The sequence below is a fragment of the Neopelma chrysocephalum genome, unplaced genomic scaffold (assembly GCF_003984885.1).
Source record: "Neopelma chrysocephalum unplaced genomic scaffold, ASM398488v2 Primary Assembly neopelma1_43, whole genome shotgun sequence".
Taxonomy (NCBI): domain Eukaryota; kingdom Metazoa; phylum Chordata; class Aves; order Passeriformes; family Pipridae; genus Neopelma; species Neopelma chrysocephalum.
In genome coordinates, this window is record NW_020897702.1 from 5484677 (window position 1) to 5504769 (window position 20093).

Below are 20093 nucleotides of genomic sequence, written 5' to 3' on the forward strand. Positions count from 1 at the left end.
CTCAAAGCAGATGCACTTCCAGGCTTCTTTTCACTTACTCTGATTACAGCAGGTAATGAACACCAGGAATACGTGATATTAGAAAGTGACAGTTGCTACCCTTCAGTTATCCATCCTAATTACCTCCTGTGAATCTTCACCCATCATAGTCAAACCTCCACCCAACCTTCTGGATGGCTACACTGCACCTGCACATTACACAAGGCTACCACCACTCACAGCAATACCCTTCTCCACTTGCTTCCTTTCATTAACTAGAAGGTAGGTTGGAGTGGAGATCCAGATGAGGCATCTTACTGCTGATGAGCCACTCTGCCTTATTCTGGAGATTTTCACATATAAAGAATATATTTGCCACCTTTTGTGTGACCTAGGAGTAAAGGCTGAGAGCGCTGTGACTGGGCTAAGGTGTCATCTAGTAGCAGCCTTAAAATACTTGAAGGAGAGTTTAAAGACAATAACAGTGTGTTCCTCTATGGAAATAGATATTTCAGGGGAAAACAGCATTGGACTGTGGCTTAGGAGGTTCAGGTAGGACATTGGAGGAGGGACCACTAAGGGACACTGCAAGAACTTGTCCAGAGAGTCTGTGAGGTCTCTATATATGAAGGTTTCTAAGACTCACTTAAGTAAAGCCACAGCTGACCTGAGTTAGTTAGCATTAGCAACAGTCCTGCTCCATGCAAGAGACGGGGCAAGATGGTATCCGGAGGCCCCCTTCAACCAGCATTTCTACAATTATTTACTGAGTGGAACATTCATCATTGCAAGAAGCTCTGAGCAAACCAGAAATTGCCTACTTCAATTTTAACCTAATAGTTATTACTTACTGATCACGTGTTATAAAGGAAAGAAGGACTGCATATGAGATTTGCAATCTAAGCATCTGACCACTTTGGAGCATTTAATATTTAATTAAATTAACACAATTTCAGTACATTACTGTGCTGTTTTACATTCATGTTAACGTTTACGCACATAGAAACTTTGCAGCATTACAGAAACTGCTGTGCAGCTTCTGAACTCTTGATATCACACAACATATTAGGTTTTTTAGAAAAAGCTGCTTCTGGTAAAGGTCTGGAAACTTATCTGAAGTGGCAATTCCAGGACTAGGATATTGTTACTGAGACCTGATAAGCAAAATTGTGGTGAACCAACATCCCAAGAAAGTAAAATATTAAAACAGCTTTACAGATAAGTCACAACATAAAATAAACAACCCCATTTTTTCCTGCCTTTCCACATTTAGAAAGGAAACTATGCCCAGGATGCTGAGATGATGGCAGAAAAAAAAAGGCAAACTCTACTTGCTAGCACATGATCATAGGACTGAGCTAACACTATAAACCTCTAGGGAAAAGGGGAAGAAATGGCTGGACCAGCAGTTAATGCCAGTGGGAACAAACCAGCACTGCTGAATTTCGCTGTTAGCACAGTGACTGAACTTTTGTGGCATTTGCCTTCAGCCTTGAGAGAAGGACTAAGTCACTCATCAACAGAAGAGTCACAGCTCTGGGTCACTCTTCCCCATCTTACAAATAAAGGATGTACTTCAGAGAGCAAAAGTTTTGAATATTCATTTTGCCCAAGTGTGGCTCCTGTATGGAGGAAACTATCACAAGTTTAACCACTTAAAAACTGATCATAAACACTCTCTGCATCCTGACTTCTAAAAGAGATCTTATTTTAAGGCAGAGGCAATGAAAAATCAGATTCTTTCATGACACCCAGCGCAACAAATGGCTTTTGTTTAAGAACAAAAGTAAATATCCAATCCTTTCTAAATACCATTAAGCACCCAGAGGGGTTATTACAAGCAAAAGCTCAGAGTAGTGGAGTTGCTACAGCCTGTTTAATCACATTGCCTTTGGGAGTGTCACACTGCAGATTTGAACAATAAGTCAAGGAAGTCTGTGTGCCATGTGTCTACTATTTTTATGCATGGCAGAAAAGGATACAAGGTCAACACGCCCTGCAGAGAATAATTCAACTTCTCAGTGAATGGAAAAACTGTCTTAGTGTGCCTTGCCCAGGAGAGGGCAATCCTTCTTCACAAGCTTTATAGGGGGAATTTGAGCAAATTAAATGAAGAACAAAGGAACAGGTGTTTGATTAAAACAGAGGGCTGTACAGTAATGTTTGTTTGTAGTCTCCTCAAGTTGCAGGATCAGAAGCAAAAAATGTGAGGAACTTTTTTCAGGGAGACCTGAAACCATCAAGAGGTGACTCTTAACTGCTTCTGTTCTAGTGCTAGCACCTTTGGGTCTCCTCCCTTTGATTACCATGTTTTCCAAATAACTTAATCAGAATCCAAATAACTTTGCCTTCTTGCAAAGCCTAGGGGGAAGATGATGGGGTTTTCTTTTGAAAACCTGGTATTTTGACTCCTAGAGAGACAGCAAAGAGATTGGTCAGGAGCAGTCAAGTTATCCATATGAGCTACTGAGATAGCAAAGCAGCAATTATCACTATCTCAAAAGAACAGTATTCTGAAATTACGTTTATCAACAAGGGCTGCCCCCAGCTGTAATCCTGGGATGGATCTCTGAGATGACAAAAGTTCTGCTGAGCATGAGCTAAAAACAAACTAATGTCAACTCCTGCTGAGGCAATTTGAGCCCTCTGACTTGTCAACTAGCAAACCTCATCTCTGGCTCCTAGAAGTCAAAGCTGAGGTTTGTTAAAAATGCTACAATGCAGCAGCAAAATGAGTGAAGGGCGTGTAAATAGGGCACATAAATGGGGCTCCCTGACACAGTACATGCAATCACTTCATCAACCTCCTTAGATATGTGACTCCACCTGAGGGCAAGATTAAGAAAGTTACAGCTGCATTTGCCTTCTGTTGTGTGTGTGTTTTCAAGAAGTAGTAGAAAGAGCCAACTTAAAAGGCCAAACCAGCAATCAACTGCAGCCTGCCAAATTGAAAGGGATGAAACTCCTGTAAAATAGCCTGAGACGGATAATCTAACTAAAAGAAAGATGCCATTTATACTTAGAGGCACCTCACCCTGCAGCACTGTAGTTAAAGCTCACCACTGTCTCAAACAGCTCTGAAAATGTACATTGTTCAAGGAGAACGACTTGAAAACTTGAAAACTGTGTTATTAATGTTCTGGGATAAACTGAACAAAGGCACTTGGGGACTATATGAAGAGTCTCACAATAAAGCTCCTGAAAGTTACCTTATTTTACGTGTTTTAGTACTTTCAAGTTTTGGCCAATGCTGGGAAGTATACAGATTCAGATAAGGATGAAGGTAATGCCTCCAGGCAGCCTTTAAGGATATTTGGTGCTCTCAAGAACAAACTCTGAAATGCAAGATTTCAAAGCCCACTGGTGTTCATGGAGAAGCAGCATCAAACTGAAAATGCAAGTCGACCGTAGTTTTACTGCCACAGTTCTTTAACTCTCTCTATGTTTTGCTACAGAATATAAGCACAGCTAAGTGGGTTTCCAATATCAGGGTCTCAGATTCAGATATTAATCTTTAAATTATCTGAAAACATTACCAAAAAAATTTCTGACTTCCTTTTCTTTTGTTTTCATCCAAGACTCTCTCCCAACTGGCCTTCTGTACTATGCATTTCATGTACAATAATAGTTCCTGCAGACTAACATTTCCAGCAGCATGCCTCCTCTTGAAATCTTCTATTCCCTAGGTTTCCAAAAATCTGCCATTCTCTAACTGCTCCTACATGTATCATTTGAAGTCTTCCCTGCTCCTCTTTCATAATTTCTTAGCTTCAATTAAACTAAAGGTTCTGTCCTCAACTCTCTTCTCCCCAGTCTCCAGTCTCCAAATAACTCAGGTATCGTTCCCTGGGATGACTAAAATATTCTTATGCTCCAGGCTCTGATTCCTAATGTCTGACCATGAGCTCAAATGTAGGAAGGCTAGACTACATTTTTCATGTTTTCCTCAAGTTTTTTTCCCCTACACTCCTCATCTTCCTCGCTCTTTGACTGCCACCATCTCACCCGTCTTCAGATCTGTAATACTTGGCTTACTCAACCTGGAATCTCCCTTGATCTTCAAAATAGAGATTATGACAGCATCATGCCAAGTCTTTGTTTGTCATCCAAAATACTGTTTTCACATCCATCTGCCCAACTAAAACTCTTGTTCAGATTCTTATTTCACAGCTTGTTTACTGCAATATCCTTTGCCTCCTACCACTGTGGGCTTGTTCAAGTAAAAAATGGCATTTTTAGGTGATACAGTGCACAGCACAACTGGCTCCTGTTCCACAACCAGCATTTCCTAATATGAAGGTAATAAATTAGTAACTGTAGTAATATCTGATCCTGATTTTGTTACTGCTAACCTAAAGAGCATCAGCATATCAACAAACCATCAACTAAATGAATCTGAAAAAAAAAACTTGCAAGATGCCAAAAAATACCAGTCAATACAGTGACACTTACAAAATTACTTTTTGAGCTTGAAGAAACACTGCTGTAAACATAAGAAGCAAACAAACAAACAATATGTGAATAAAACAAATACCTGATAGTCTGAGGTCATAATAAGTCCACCTGAGGTAGTGGTAGGAGGAACAACTCTCACTTTTTTCAGTGGGGGTCCCTGTGCGTGACTGTTGTCTTGGTTCCCTGGATGACCAGTTCCATTAGTATGGTTATTGCCCTGCTGCTGCTGCTGGTTCTTCTCAATTGTTTAAACACAAAGAAAAATTTCAACTCAAAAGCAGTACATGAAATAACATGAAATCAGGAAAGAGTGTGAAAGCCAGTGAAACATGATGATAGTGTTCTTCTAGTACTTACTTTGTCTCCTTTATCATCTGGTTCTTCTTCTGTTAAAAATTCCCGTTTTGGGTAAGGGATTTGACAACCTGCAAAAACACTGCCCCCCAAAAAAGTCTATTTATCACTGTATTAGAACAGAAGGGTTAGACCTCTAAGATTCATACTTCACCCATGCTAGTTTCAAATTGCCTGAGCCATCCCTTTCCCTGTCTTACTATCACCATAATCTAAACTTAGTAAAAACCTATTCACATTTGATTTTAATGTTCAGTTGACTCTTATACACTAACTTGAAGTCCCAGTAGATTTTTCACAGTTCCTGCTAACTGCTGGCTGAAAAGGTATGCCACCCATTAGGTATGTGCACAGGCAAAAAGAGCTATTTTAGTCCAGCTGTTCACAATCTCAGGAATAGCAAAAACAATCCTGGAAACTCCACTGACTATTAATAAAACCACCTGGAAAAAGGTTTAACTAGAAATGTCACCTGTCAATTCATATCTCGTGGTCCACATGGATTTGCTACTGCTAGTGCAAGTTAATATTTACCTGCCCTTAATCAGCAGAATGTATTTATAATGAAGTCTCTGTACACCTGTTAGCAATACTCATTGTGTATTCACATTAAAAGGCCAACCTAAACTTGAGAAAAAAAGACAAACGCTGTCCTAAAAGCAGTTTCTGCAACAGCCAGTCATTCACATGACTTTAAATCACGGAGAGGGGTCAGGAGATACTATAAATAATCCAGTAGGTTTTAGTGAAATAGTTTCATTTTTAATTAATTGCTTATAAATATACATATTTTACAAATTCTTCCCTAGATAAGGGTAGAGAATCACACATGGGATATAGTAATAGTTTTCCTAAAAAGGTGTATAATCTTCTCTCTGGCTAGTCTTTTGGGAGGGGGGCTTAATTTTTAATTAAATCATTCATTGTCCATAAATTTTCTCCCTTTTGTAAATCTGCCTGCGTAAACAAAATTGAGAAGTGTCTACAGAAAACGGCTTTAAATTGTTAAGGATGACAGCACAGAGACACAGAGTTGACTTTCCCCACCCACTGAATTTACAACAAAGGCTAAGACAGAAAAATGTAAACTAATTAGAGAATGTCATCTGGCATTCTAGAGCAGAGAAGTGGACCTGCGGCACTTAGCAGTTGTCTACCAAGATCTGTAGCATGCATAATAAACCTGTCAGTGAATAAGAAGATTAGTGCTGCAACTAATAGGATCATAGTTCCATAAAGCAAGAGATTAATAAAAATGCTATTTAATTTTAAAAACCACAAATGGCATTTAAGTGGTTTCTTCAGTTGTTAGACAGTAAGTATTTAGCTCAATATTCACAAACATATTTAGGGAAGAGAGAAAGCACACAGTTCCAAAGCACCTCTGAATGTACTGATAGATTAATAAACTGACCACTTACTCGGACGTGGGAAGAGGATCTTCCAAGAAATAGGGATCCTGCATAGCCTGTTCTGAGGTAATTCTCTTTATTGGATCCATAGTGAGCAATTTCTGAAGCTGCAAAAAATAAAAGATAAAAAGCTCTGCATTACCAAAACCATTTGCAGAAACTTTACTGTATTCCTGAAAGACAATACAAATGTGTCCGATCTCAAAAGCCTAACCATAAATGGCATAACTACATTCTTCTCTTCTGTTAAAATAGTAACTTCATTTCCTACGAAGAACACATTTTCACTTGCAAAGCCCAGGACACTCAGTTCCAGTCACAAATGTTGTATCGAAAACATTCAGAAACTTTCCATAATGTACTAGCAAGCTTTGATCATACAATAGTTTGGGCTGGAAGAGACCTTTCAAGATCATCTAGTCCAGCCCCCTGCAATAAGCAGGCACACCTTCTACTAGAACAGCTTGCTCAGAGCCCCATCCAGCCTGTCCTTAACATTTCCATGGACGGGGTATCCATAACTTCTCTAGGCAACAAGTTCTACTGCCTCACCACCCTCTGAGTAAAGATTTTCTTCCTAGTATCCAATCTAAATCTACCTCCTTTCAGTATAAAGCCATTACCTCTTGTCCTATCAAAAAAAGTCCCTCTCCAACTGTCTTGCAGGCCCCCTTCAGGTGCCTGCAAAGTACTACAAGGTCTCCCCAGAGCCTTATCTTCTCAAGGCTGAACAACCCCAACTCTCTAGACTGTCTTCATAGGAGAGATGCTCCAGCCCTCTGATTATCTCTATGGCCCTCCTCTGGACACAGCACTCCAGTAGGGGTCTCACGAATTAGGAATGACAGACCAGAGTGATTTTATTTAACTCTAGTGCTGAACTGCAGTGATGCATTCTAAAAGAAAGCTGCTTAAAAACTCTTGGGTCTGATCATCAGAGAAGGCAGAGCTTCCAATTACTTGAATAAAAGCCACACGGTCCTCAAACATTCAGGCCTCTTAACCATCTTCTCTTTTCTCCAATTTTATATATATACATATAATGTGTATATACAGTTTATTTTAGTGGCTTGAATGTTCTTTAAAAAACAGAGAAAAAGGCCCAATATAGTAATTTCTGAAACAACACAAAGCAGGCACTTCCAGAGCTGAGCAAGTGCATAACTTTAACTGGAGTCTTCATTAAAAAAAAGTAATACATTCTAGAAAGAAAATGATTGTTGTAAAGGTTCTACAAAGTATTCATAAGAAAGCTACAAAAGATTAGCGCACTGGGAAGACATATTAAAACTTTCCAAACTACATGTTCAAGTCTCAAGTAATTTTATTTTTAAGTCTAAGATACAAGCTTGTATCACAGAATCATCTCATAGAATGGTCTGGGTTGGAAGAGACCTTAAAGATCATCCAGTTCCAACCCCTCTGCTGTGGGCAGGGGCACCTTCCAGGTTGCTCAAAGTCCCATCCAACCTGGTCTTGAACACTTCCAGGGACGGGGCATCCACAACTTCTCTGTGCAACCTGTTCCAGTGCCTCACTACCCTCACAGTCAAGAATTTATTCCTAATATCCAATACCAAATCTACCCTCTTTCAGCTTAAATCCATTACCCCATGTCCTATCACTGCTTGCCCTTGCAAAAAGTCCTCCAGCCTTTCTACATGTGCCCCCTTTAAATACTGCTATAAAATCTCCCCAAAAGCTTAATAATGAATATGTAAAAAAATGAGGCATATAGGAACTTTTAAAAAGTAAAAATTAAGCTATTGAAAGTACGCAAAGCGGCAAAATGGCTAAGAGTTGCAGCAACACTGCAAATTTAATTGAGAGCTAAACATGACTTGAAGACCAAAAACTTTAAAATTACTGGATACTGAAGCTAATCCAGTGAATGACACAGAATAATTTTATCAATGTGGAACAATACAGTGACTTTGCAATTCTCAGACTGCAGAGTATCAGTTATTCCCAACTTTATATAAACTTAGTCACAGTGTACTTGACTCCAGCTCAACTCTTACTTTGAACAACTGTAACTGATAGGAGAGGTTTGATTTTTTTCGGTATGCATGAACTTACCAAGTGGAATGCCTTACTATCTGGTTTAACTTTATGTTTTTCCATATATTTGATAAGGCTGCAGTTGGTATACCTAAAAAAAGGAATAAAAGTGACACTTCCAATATGTAAATCATTGATAGCGCCAAACTTTCTTAGTAGCCACAAAACATATTAATAAAAACAGTTTAGTCTCCATTGCAAATTCACTAAGCAGGGAAAACCCACAACTACTAACACCAGAGATTGCTTAAAAATCAGACACTACCATAAAGGCATCTGTTTCCCTCATACACTTGTAAAAACACATCACATCCACACAAAAAGCACAGTTTTAACCCACATTCAGACAGCAAACTATCAATTGGATTTAAACTGCCTGTGGGCAATTTTACTACTATATTATTTAATTCTGTATATTTCCCAAGACAGTAAAGATGCAGATAAATACTAAACCCATCTGAACGCTGTCCTGCAACATACAGGTTGCTACAAGAAAATTCATGAACTTGTTTGAAGAGGAACTCAAAAATAAGGTTTCTAAATGGTTACAATAGCGTGGCAGATGCAAGAAATGTATGTAACTGTACAGCCCCAAATCCCTCAGCATGGAAATCAAGCAACAGGGTGGCATTTTAAGTGCAGGTATTAGATGCTGTCAATGTGACAGCAAAGCTGAAGGGTACTTTTTTTCTTTGGCCTTCATAAGCTACCCCAGACGCCAACTCTGAAAATTACACCCACTGTTTGCTGGAAACGGTATAAGGTTCCCAGACCCCTTTTATGCAGCTATTACAGAAAAATCATTTCCAGGACCACAGATTTGGGAACAGCTGTGACAAACTGTGCTTTGCCAACTTCCAAGCTATGTGGGGTCTTCCTGGCATCACCTGTTTCACATCTGCTACCTTACCATTTACAGGCTGTCTCTGGCTACCCTTCTAATTCGCCCCACCTCAACAGGCCAAGTTCACCACTACAAAACAACTTCATTTCTGATTTCACAATCTAAGTCATAACCAGTTCATAGTCCTTGTTTGCCATCTACATACAAAAGAACCTGAGCTACAAGAAATTTAGTGTAGGAGAGAGATATGTTTTCTTAAGAAAGCTCAACTCAGACTTACGTGTTTCTCCGGAAATCTTTCATTAAAGTTGAATGTTCAGGCATCTTTTTTATGTCTTCCCAATCTTTATCTGCAAAATCAGTATTAACTTTGGTTTTTCCCTTTTCCCCAAGTAAAATAAAGGGTTTTCAAGTATCTCCGCAGCCCCTTTTTTTTTTTCAGTCTGCTTCTCTAACCTTGCAGTTACTTATTTCTGTATATTCTTTGGCTCAGATTCCTTCATCACCTTTTCACAAAAAAACTTACCAACACCTAAGAGGTTCCAGCTGTGTGCTGATTAACTCAAGAACTTGAAAAAACAGATGCCAGCTACAGTGAAAATCACATACGCCCCAAACACAACACTGATGAAAAACACATCAGGCATTGTGCCTGAACCCTTCAAGACTGTTATTTAACTTATTTAGACACAGTTGTATCTCAGGACAGGAGTACATAAGACTACAGCAAACGCTGTCTTCTTCTAAAGGATTCTTCATTCTGACAGCTTTTAATTACAGGAAAATACCCAGAGGTGCTTGTGCAAAGTCCTGCTGTCTCAACTGAAAAGAAATCTGTTCGCAAACAAAAAGTTAAGAAAAAGTAAAATTTGCACACTCAAACTGACGATTATTTCATCTCATCTTCTCTGAAGCCAAGGCCAAAATGGATTTAAAAATTAAACAAAAACTTACTAGCAGCACCTAACCTCAAACATATTACAGTCTAACTCCTGAAAAAGCTCTGTGGGCAAGTAGTTTGGTTCAATTCAGATCTTTACTAAGACTGATCACAAATGAAGAACACTGAGATTAAAAGTATTGGGAGAATAAATAAATCAGAGATTAATTATTTAATTATTACTTAGTTAAACAAAATGTTCTCTTCTTTCCCAAAGACGTGAAACTATTTCAAATATAGCAAGTGTCAATTAAAAAGCAAAAAAATTGCTGCAATTAAATGAAAAATATTTCTTGGTAACAACTAAAGATCTTCAAAGGTCAAATGCAGACCATTGGAGAGGATTAATTAAACCAATCAGGGAACAGTAATAAGAGTATCATCTATTTATGTAAGCTATAGAAAATCAATGTAAAACCCAAAAGAAGTAAGAAAAGCATAAAAAGGTAAAATTCTAGACTAAAAGCAGAAAAGAACAGTGCTGCTTAAAGAAGCAAAACTAAGGAGGATTTTCCAGAAAATAAAAGCACACGATACGGAAAAGCAACATTTCCGGGAGTCTCAGAGTAGTACAGAAACAATGAAGTACATACACAGAAAAAGTCAAAGGGAAAAATAACAACATGTTTAATAACAAAATTCTAGAACCACACAAACATACAGACCACAGAATTCATGTGATAGAAAGAGGAAAATCCACAAGAACAGTAAAGAAAAACATTATTAACAGTGAATGGATAACAGCAGGGAACACAAGCAGTGAGAAAGATAACTAAAAAGTAAAAATAAGGCCCCTGTTATCCTGACATCTGCAATCATGTGAATCCTAGAAGACGAAGCATTAACTGAAGAGATGCAAGGCAGCCTGTAGAAATACAAGATATAACCAACACTGAGGGGAAAATGCAACAAGTGACATCCACCATTTGTTTTGGTTCATGCAACCAGTTTGTTCTTCTGGTTTGAAATAAAGAAATTTTCTCCACACCACAAGCTTTCTACCAGGGGAAAAAAAAATTAAATACCCTTCCTTACTTCCAAATGTTTATTTTAGCATAAAATATTTATGTTTAATTTAGCATAAGTTAAACAACTGCATAATATTCACTAAATGTATATATTTTGCTTTGTTTTGTGTAATTATCAGTTGCTTTCTAAATCTATAATCAGTACTGTTGAAATGCAGAAATACTCCTGATTTTTAATCATCCACCATTTAAACACAATCTTTTAATAAAATACTGATACCTGCATACACAAAGATAATCCTATCATTAATAATAGGGGAAATATATAATTTGACCATTAGATTCTATATTTATAACTAATGAAATAAAGACTGTGTTTGAACAGCTCTGTTGCTTTGATCAGCTGCCACCTTCATATGCAAAGAAAGCCATACAGATATCTTTCTTTGAAAAGTGGTGATAAAAAAATACAGTATGTACCTGCAGGAAATCCCATTACATTGAATATTCTGTCCAGCTGGTCATGGTGATAAGGATTACTAGTTTTGATATCTTCTTGTCGACAATGGAATATTGGCTCTGATGTTAGCAGCTCTGCAAATATACACCCTATGGCCCAAATATCTTTAAAGAAGGAGAACAGAAATTAAAAAGAAAAATCAAATTAATCTTTCCGAAAGCATCTGGGTGAGGCAGAATGTTAGGGTTTAGCTTATCAGAGATAAGGTTCCTCCACTGAAAATGTCAAGTTTCTACTGAAGAGATGCAACACTTCCTCAACTTTTTCTTTTAGCTACGGATGGAAATACATAATTCAGTAACTACATGGGAGCTGAGAGAGTATCATACAAGTTTTTCTGGGGTTTTTAAAGTGTAGTTACCATTAAACATTGTAAAAAAATTAATCTAGTTAAGAAAAACAGCAAAAGAAACTACTTGGGTATTTGCAGATGCATAAAACACAAAGAAAAGCTAAGCAGCATCTTGGTGCTTCACTGCCACACTGGCCTGGCCAAGAAGGGTGTCCTCGCTGATCAACCACTGAGTTTTATACTAAATGACCCAAAATATATAAGCTGAAAAGCCACAATATTAAAATAAACCAAATGCTATTTATAAAACCTTGCAGAAAGAGAGTAACAAGAAAATTTCTCCATGCTCACATACATCACCCTCTTTTTTTTGTAACATTCATTAAAATAAAACCCAAAACCTAGCTTCTACAGCTTTTATGTTTTCACTGTTGCATTCCAATCTTTAAATCAGATAGCCTGCATTTTCCCAGTTGTTTTATCGATTTTTTCTAGTATACACAAATGCAATTTTTAACTTAAAGTAATGCTACACTGAACCTTGAATAAACAAGAAAAGGTCATGAACAAGGACAAAAGCAAGTGATGCAGCGAACATAACCCCGTTAGTCAGTGTTTCTACACAGTTAGTTTTTATCTACACTGAAAAAATTATGTATTAAAGGCTATGACTGCCCATGCATTTTTCACATGCTGCAAGCAGAAGAAAGTACCAGTAAAGTGAGGGAACATGCAAACACAATAAATAAAGCAGTTTAAAGGAACATATAAAGAAATGTATTTGATCTATAAAAGAAACACAGTATTAACAGAGAAGTAAATGAAAATACATTTGAGGCATAAAGATTAGAATTTCTGACAAAAACATTGACACAAGCTCAAAAAAAAAAAAAGACTGAGTTCTGAGGAAAGAATTTCATGTTACAGAAATGACACAGTATGCTGACATACAACCTCCATGTCTGTGCAAACCAAGTGAAGCATTGCAGGGGAAGTTATTTCCCAAAAAATGGTTGCCAGGCTCTAGCATATCTTTTAAACCAGCCAGCAAGAGAAAAACTTCCCAATCCTTTTCTCTGCAGTCTCTCTCCCTTCCATAGCAAAGCTGTTCACTTTCAGTAAAGGTGAACCTCCCTCCAGCCTGCTGTTGGGTTGTTCCCTGTCCTACAGCCTCAGCACACAACGGCTCTGGCCATCTGTCATCCATCTTTGAAAAAGAGACACAGAGAGGCTGAAATGCAGCTTGATTTTACAGTTTAGTTTCAGTACAGCCAATATATTTTCCATTCTGTACATTGCTTATTTCATGTATTTATTACACTAGATAATAACCTCTGCAATAAAACTAATGCACTGTGCCTCACAGTCATCATAATATGAATTCTACTAGCAGTTTAAAGATACATCCATATTTTTATTTAACAGCATTTATGAAAGTCTTGTGTGAAAGCCACATAAACTTAGATTGTATTGCAGGGCATTTGGAACCAAAACCCAGAAATATTTCATTCCTATATATAGCCAGAGGCCACAGTAAACTAAACAACTTGTTAAAGATTAATATTTCTTCAAGAAGCAAATAACGTACCTTTAACTCAGCTACTGTCCTTTGAAATATTTATCAATACTTCAATATTTGGGTTCAGATTACATAAAGAACAAAATAGTCAGTTTTCGTCCAATTTACTTACCAATAGCTTTGGTATAATGCCTTGCTCCAAGAAGCAACTCTGGAGCTCGATACCAGAAGGTTACAACTACTGGATCCAAGTCTGCTAAAGGCTTCAGAGGTGAATTAAATAATCGGGCAAAGCCCATGTCAGCTGCAAAATTCAAAGAGAGGTGCTTTAAAATTTGAGGAAAACTACCAATTTTTTTTTTTTTAAACAAACTGATTGAGTTTACTTGTTAGCACTACCACCACTGCTAAATAAAGTGCAAACGCAGACTGTAGCAGATATGAACTCTGTGAGCAGATTTTTCTTAAAGCTTTTGGAGAAGTTACTGGATGGCATCATCTATAAAGTATATAATTATAAATCATTACTAAGCCATTTAGAATAAAGAATTAACCATTGTTCTGAAGAAGTGCATCAACTCACTTTTCAGGACACTGGTAAATCCTGACTCATTTTACTGATACTCTCTGGTAAAATACTCTGTTATTATAGGATGGTTCTTCAAAAAGCAGCAGTTTTTAAAGTGAGTAAAATGCAGGTTCTGCAAAGGTTAGAATGATTTATAATACATACATGCACATGACAAAAGCTCCCTCCTCATGAAGTTAGCTGTAGCAAGACTTCCTTCACACAAAAACAGCAACTAAGCCTACAGCATCTGCCTCCCTGCTGATTTTCTGTCAAGATGTATTTCCAGTATCAATATACCAGCACTGAATACCATTTAGGCTATAATTTTAAAATTCTGGTTGTGGGCACTATATCATTAAAAACTACTTTTTAGAATTGGTATTATAAAACTGCCTAGAAAGCTGTCTGAACTACCAAATATAAGTCTTACAGGCAAAAATGGGCAGAGACTAAAATACGCAGCTTCTCCCACCAGGTCTCTTTCCCAACCCACCACTTCCCAAACCCCAAGACAGAGGGACTCTGTGGTGCAGGGATATTCATATGCTGAGAAAGACTCAAATGAAATGAGATGAGTAGCCATTCCGAGGGAAAAGGACCCACATGAGGGAAAACTGTAGTGTAAATATGGGTCTAACTTGACTACAGAATTCTTAATTATTTTTCATATGCATTCCTATTTATGATTGTTTTAATGCATTTAAAAAGAGAAACATTTTACCATTTTCTACACTGAAATATCAATTACTCAAAATTGATAAAGTCACTAATAACTAGGAATAATAAGGAAAATTGTTGGCAGAAAGTGAATTTATGACTCAGAATGACACAAAAAGCCTATAAAATTATTTTAAGTTAAATCCCAGTTATGTATTTTTTAGAAAAATTAGTTACACTGGAAAAGTGGAAGCCCTTGGTATGGGTATAACTTCTGCATTCTTTTACTGCTGTGGCAATATCTTTAGAAAATAAGAAACAAAAATTCTACATTTTGATAACACACTTAGAAATCCAGGGTTCCCCTCCCTCTTCCCCCACTGGGAATGGATGGCTCAGAGGACTGGCGGCCCAATACAGAATCTTTCACCTGTCCATTAACAGAGTGACTTAATTTAGTTGTTTTCTAAGTTATTCCCAAATTAATTCAAAGTTATAAGTTAAGAAATAAATGGGTGGTCTACGTGAAATTACTAGCAAGCAGTTGTGTACAGCAATTATCGCCACCACTGTCAAAAGTGAACATGCCCAGAGGATGACCTACATTCTCTGTTTTGGAAGCAACTGCTCCATGAAGAATAAGGTAACATGAAGGAATTTTCCCTTCTGCTGTCCATGCTGTACCTGTTTTCTGTGCAGAAGACTTCAAACCCTACTGTCAACCTTAGAGCTTGGAAGGGCATTAAAAACTTTCAGGGTAGGATCTGCAGAAGCATTCAGCCCTAGCTCATCTGCTCCCTGAATTTCAAAGGGCAAGGGAAGGACTAGAGCAGCACTGAATGCTCCAAGAAAATCCTACCCTGAATCATTATACTAGTGATTAACAATATAGTTCAGATAAACAAAACACTAAGAGAACAGAGCAACAATGCAGAAGAATAATCTCATAAAAGAAAGCCAGAGGGAAGTGAAAAAGATGAACTAGCTTTAAAAAACGCTTCCAAACAGGGCTGCCTTACCATAACAAATGTAAGCAGGCTGTGCATTAAGCAGCCTGCTGTCACAGCACTGCCACGATAATGCACAGCCCGCTACAGTTTATTACTGTTAGACTACTGTTAATTTTTATTTACGTATTTAATTTAAAACAATTGAAGTTCTACAAATTATCCTCTCACTCTAAACACTAACTCCCACCACGAAATGTTACAATAGTGGGAAAGTACTGGGTCTTTCCTTCCCTGGTAAAACCCAGGTTGAGCATTTAGCAGTAGTTCTCACTAAGCATTTTGGGTGGATTACTGTGTTTTCTGAACTTTTAAGATCCCTTGTGTCTATCTCCAAGGGACCTGCCTGCTCTTTCAAGAATATTTTGTAGTCTAAATGACACCTTTGATTCCATTAAAAAACATTTAAGGTTTGTAGCAATGAGTAGTTCCCTATTTAGATTTTTATAAGTAGCAGCAAAGTAATGTCATGGCATTACAGAGGTAAATGGAGGAAATTTTAAAATCCCCTTTCTTTCTCCTCCTTTCCCCCTAGCTAGCTGTCATCTTTTATTCCCACATCAAAATCCCCCACCCCACACAAACACCCACTTAAACAAAATATAATGACATTTTCCATGTTTTATTGATGAGGCTACAGCATCTCATCGTCAGAACTGGTGCATGGGGCTAATATCATGAAGTCAGTCACTCAGAAAACAGCATTTAGGCAATGTGCCCAGGCACATACTAGTATTACAGTGACTACTTTAGGTGGTACAACTGCACTTTCAGAACATTCTAACTTAAATGCTACACTGGGACTTATCAAAGATATAAACATACCAATTTTTACTCTTCCTCGCTCAGGACCTTCACCCATAACTAAAATATTAGCAGGTTTCTGTGGAAAAAAAAATAAATATACAATACATATACCACGATAAACCTAAACATTAGTCTCTGAAAAGTTAGTTAAGGTTTGTTTTCCAGTTTTAAACCAACTTTGTTTTGATAAAAATGCCAAGTTTCTCTGTCCCGGTAAAGCTGTGCAAGGATCCAGACACAGGCTCTCCCTGACTGCATCTTCCTCGCGTTTCCTTTTGCCATTGCTGTGCTCCAGCATCATGTTCCCTCACTGACACCCTGGTGTCTGTCCTCAACCCGCATGAGCTGGCAGCTGCCAAGCTGCTGACATTTCTACCCAAATTGCCCTAGATCCTTTAGTGGGAGGCAGTACCACTGCTGTCCACCATCCCAGCACAGGGATGGGAAGCAGCTCTACAGCTGCCCAGGCTTATTAGGCACATTTGCAGACACATTTTACATAAAAAATATGCGAGATACAGATCAAACATTACCGTATCACTTAATATTGGAGAGAAAAATGATCTAATTATTCCTATTTACAAGTGTCCTATGTACAATTTACCAATTCACGCAGCTGCAAAACAGGAAAGCATTGCCTTTACATTATTTTTCTCTCCATCTTCTCTTTCTTTGTTTTACTATGGAGGTGAGTTAAAAAATTAAACTAGAGCTCAGCTGGTTTAAAACATAATTAACTCCATAATCCTGTATTTTCTGCTGTCCTGTTTCTCGTAATTTATTCTTGGTATCTGCAGTCAAAAGATTCCTCAAATGCTAATGTTTATATAATGAAACCTGCAGTGCTTATTTTGAGGGAAAAAAGTAAGGAAACTCACAACTAAAGCTGATAATCTATGCCAGACTTGCTCTCAAATAGAGTGATTTAGATATCCCTTCGTTCTATAAATCCTGGACAAAACAAGGGCTCCTATTCAGGTGTGACCTGTAAAAATTATAAGGCTGACTTACAGCTCTTGTTTTGCTTTCCAGTTTAAACTGATCTAAAGAAAAGAGTATTCCACCAAAACAGTTTAGACTACCTAAAAGTTAACATAATAAATCCCAATATCTTAGTGTGATTTACTGAACACATTCTAGGCAATTCCCAAGCCCTTCCTGAATCTATCAGGCTCTGTTGTAAACACATGCAAAGAGGCAAAAGATTTGATAAGTAATAAGTAATTCACATTGTGTAAAACAGGTACAAAAAATTAGTAATCCAGAAAAAAATTTCCTTGAGAAACATAATTACTGTTGTTTATGAAAGGCTCCAAAGTGGATTTCTGTAACTCTACAATCCGTGTACAAAATACGTAAAAGGAATCTGAGGTGTTGCATTTCTGAGAGCAGGTTAAAGATGGAAGAAAATATTATAGCTTGACTATGATCAAAAAAGGTAAGATATATCCCATTGTCTTCCAACAGCAGTAACAGATCCAACTTGTGCTATATTAAGCTCAGTGATTTGCAGAAGAAATTGTCCCCCATACCACCACCACCCTGTTTCTATTTTGTTTTTTAATAAAGGCATACATTCCAGGTAAGTACTGCTTCAACATCAAAAAAATGCAGTATGTGGGCACACAGCTCTCAAAGCACTCCATTTAGATTGTTTCCACAAAAGTTTTAGAAATAAACAAGCAGTGTACATTTTTAAATTCAGAGTTAATGCTGAACTTTGTAGCAATTCAATCCACTAGGTAAGAAACACACCATTTCACCACATAAGCCTTTCTATTGTTATACTGTGACTCAAAGAACAAAACCATACCTTTTACAAAATGTGCTTCAATATAAACGGGGTGCTAATAAGCTACATGCCTAATTAATAATTTTTGAGTAGAGTTAATGACACATTACACAGGCACTAAAATTTTTCAGATATATAATACATTGACCTAAAGTATCATTTTTCCCCCTGCAAATTCACGAGTTGATAATACTCTACAAAATGCTTGTAACATCCCCATGGTGTTTTCACCTTAAGATATTTTACTGTTTGGGTTTTGATAAGGACAAGGAGCCCTATTCACACAAAGGCTCCATTATACCAGATGACTAATCAACACAGCACTGGGTAACAATTCCTGCACCTAAGATCTTCTACCCTAAGTTCAAGGTAGGTAGAGATGAGAAGAGAAAGCACAATGAGATAAGACAGTACTGGTTAGCAAAGTAAGTATCAACACCCTGACTCACACTCAAGATTTCAGGAGTTTTACAATAGAGACAATTTAGAAATCCGTGTAGGAGTATACTAAAGCTGCAAAATGAAAAAACCCTCAGTTGTTCTGGAATAACCATTCACAGCAGTTCACCTTTTTTTCTACAGTCAAAGGTCCTTCACTTAAACAGCTCTGTTTGGAACAGAAGATTCTTCCTACAGACAAAAATATTTATATAGTCATATCACTGTAAAAATGCAGCATCACATTTAAAAAAAATAAATTTTAAATAAGATGCCTTATTAGGAAGGTTCCCATTTCTAATATCATTGCATGAGTAGCCTGGAACAACATTTTTGGTTGAAAGAATTTTCCAAACAAGACCATTCAATTTAAATGCACATATGCATTTTGAGGAATCCCTGAAAAACATTGAAGTCCACTAACAAAAGTCAATACACGGGTCAGGGATTCTTGTTAGGTATTTTATACTCTAATCTGCCATCTGGAGAAAAAAAAACAAAAAACAAACCAAAAAAACCAACAACTCACAGATTTTGGGCAACTCATTACAAAGTTATTTGCAAAGAAGAATAAGCAGAAAGAGAAGAGAGAAATCTGGATAAGCATTAGTTTAATTTGTTAATATTCAGTTACAATTTAATTATTCAGAAAAAATGAAAGCTGAAATAGCTTATTCAAATTACTTGGGCTGAACAAGTGAAGAAAAATCTTTCAGCAATTTTTATACTCTGTTCTGAAAACACAGTAAGACAGCTATCTTTTTTTTTATAACTACAAATAATCAACTTGAAGTCACTCATTTTTGTTCTAATAGAGGCATCTTTAGTTTTGCCATTAAGTAAAATAATTTGCTCATGCCAGACAAATACAAATGAAAAACCTATTATGATCGTAAACCAAATGTGAAAAGCCATGCAGCGATTTACAGCTGAGTAACTTCAGAGACTAACAAGTTTCTGGCAACCCCACAGAACTACACTTAAGAAAAATCACCCTTTCCCAAACCCCACCTCAACAGCAGGGGAAGAATTCATTCTCATAAATGAATTCCTGTGACCATAGCACAGCACTAAATCTTATCTGGCTTTGTAGGACGCTTTGTTGCGATACCTGGACAAATCCTAATCTTGTGCATTTAATCACTATTACTATTGATGAGAGAAAAAAGATCCTCACTGAATCATTTTCAGGTGCTTCTAATTTAATCATTATTTGCAAAGTGTAAAAAGAAATTCTAAGAAGCAAGCTAATTTCAAACAGAAGACATAAAAACCCACAGGCTACAGCAAGAACTTCAGGTAATCACCTTCACCCATCTTCCTGACCTGACACGATACCACTCTCTCTTCACTCTGATTCTGAAGTCCCTGGTGATGAAGGCTGCACAATTCCCAGGCAATCTATTCTCTTTCATTCTTCTCCACTGCAGTTTTTCCTTTCCTTCTCACACAACAGACAAGGTTACTCCCACTGCCT

At 37.4% G+C, this 20093-nt stretch overlaps 1 protein-coding gene across 3 annotated transcripts in view; it reads right to left on the minus strand.

Moving 5' to 3' along the window:
- CDK8 (cyclin dependent kinase 8) overlaps window positions 1-20093 on the minus strand; it is a 73689-nt gene that overhangs the window by 1284 nt on the left and 52312 nt on the right. Inside the window, exons 5-13 of one of the 3 annotated variants that reach the window (XM_027677847.1) lie at window positions 16405-16462; window positions 13517-13648; window positions 11494-11637; window positions 9386-9455; window positions 8280-8352; window positions 6210-6307; window positions 4792-4870; window positions 4514-4669; window positions 3414-3418 (exon numbers count right to left, since the gene is read on the minus strand). In XM_027677847.1, the coding sequence (XP_027533648.1) occupies window positions 3414-3418; window positions 4514-4669; window positions 4792-4870; window positions 6210-6307; window positions 8280-8352; window positions 9386-9455; window positions 11494-11637; window positions 13517-13648; window positions 16405-16462 (815 nt within the window). Of the gene's footprint in view, window positions 1-6; window positions 4673-4791; window positions 4871-6209; window positions 6308-8279; window positions 8353-9385; window positions 9456-11493; window positions 11638-13516; window positions 13649-16404; window positions 16463-20093 lie in introns of those variants that run through there. The other 2 variants (XM_027677846.1, XM_027677845.1) reach the window with 2 other exon arrangements.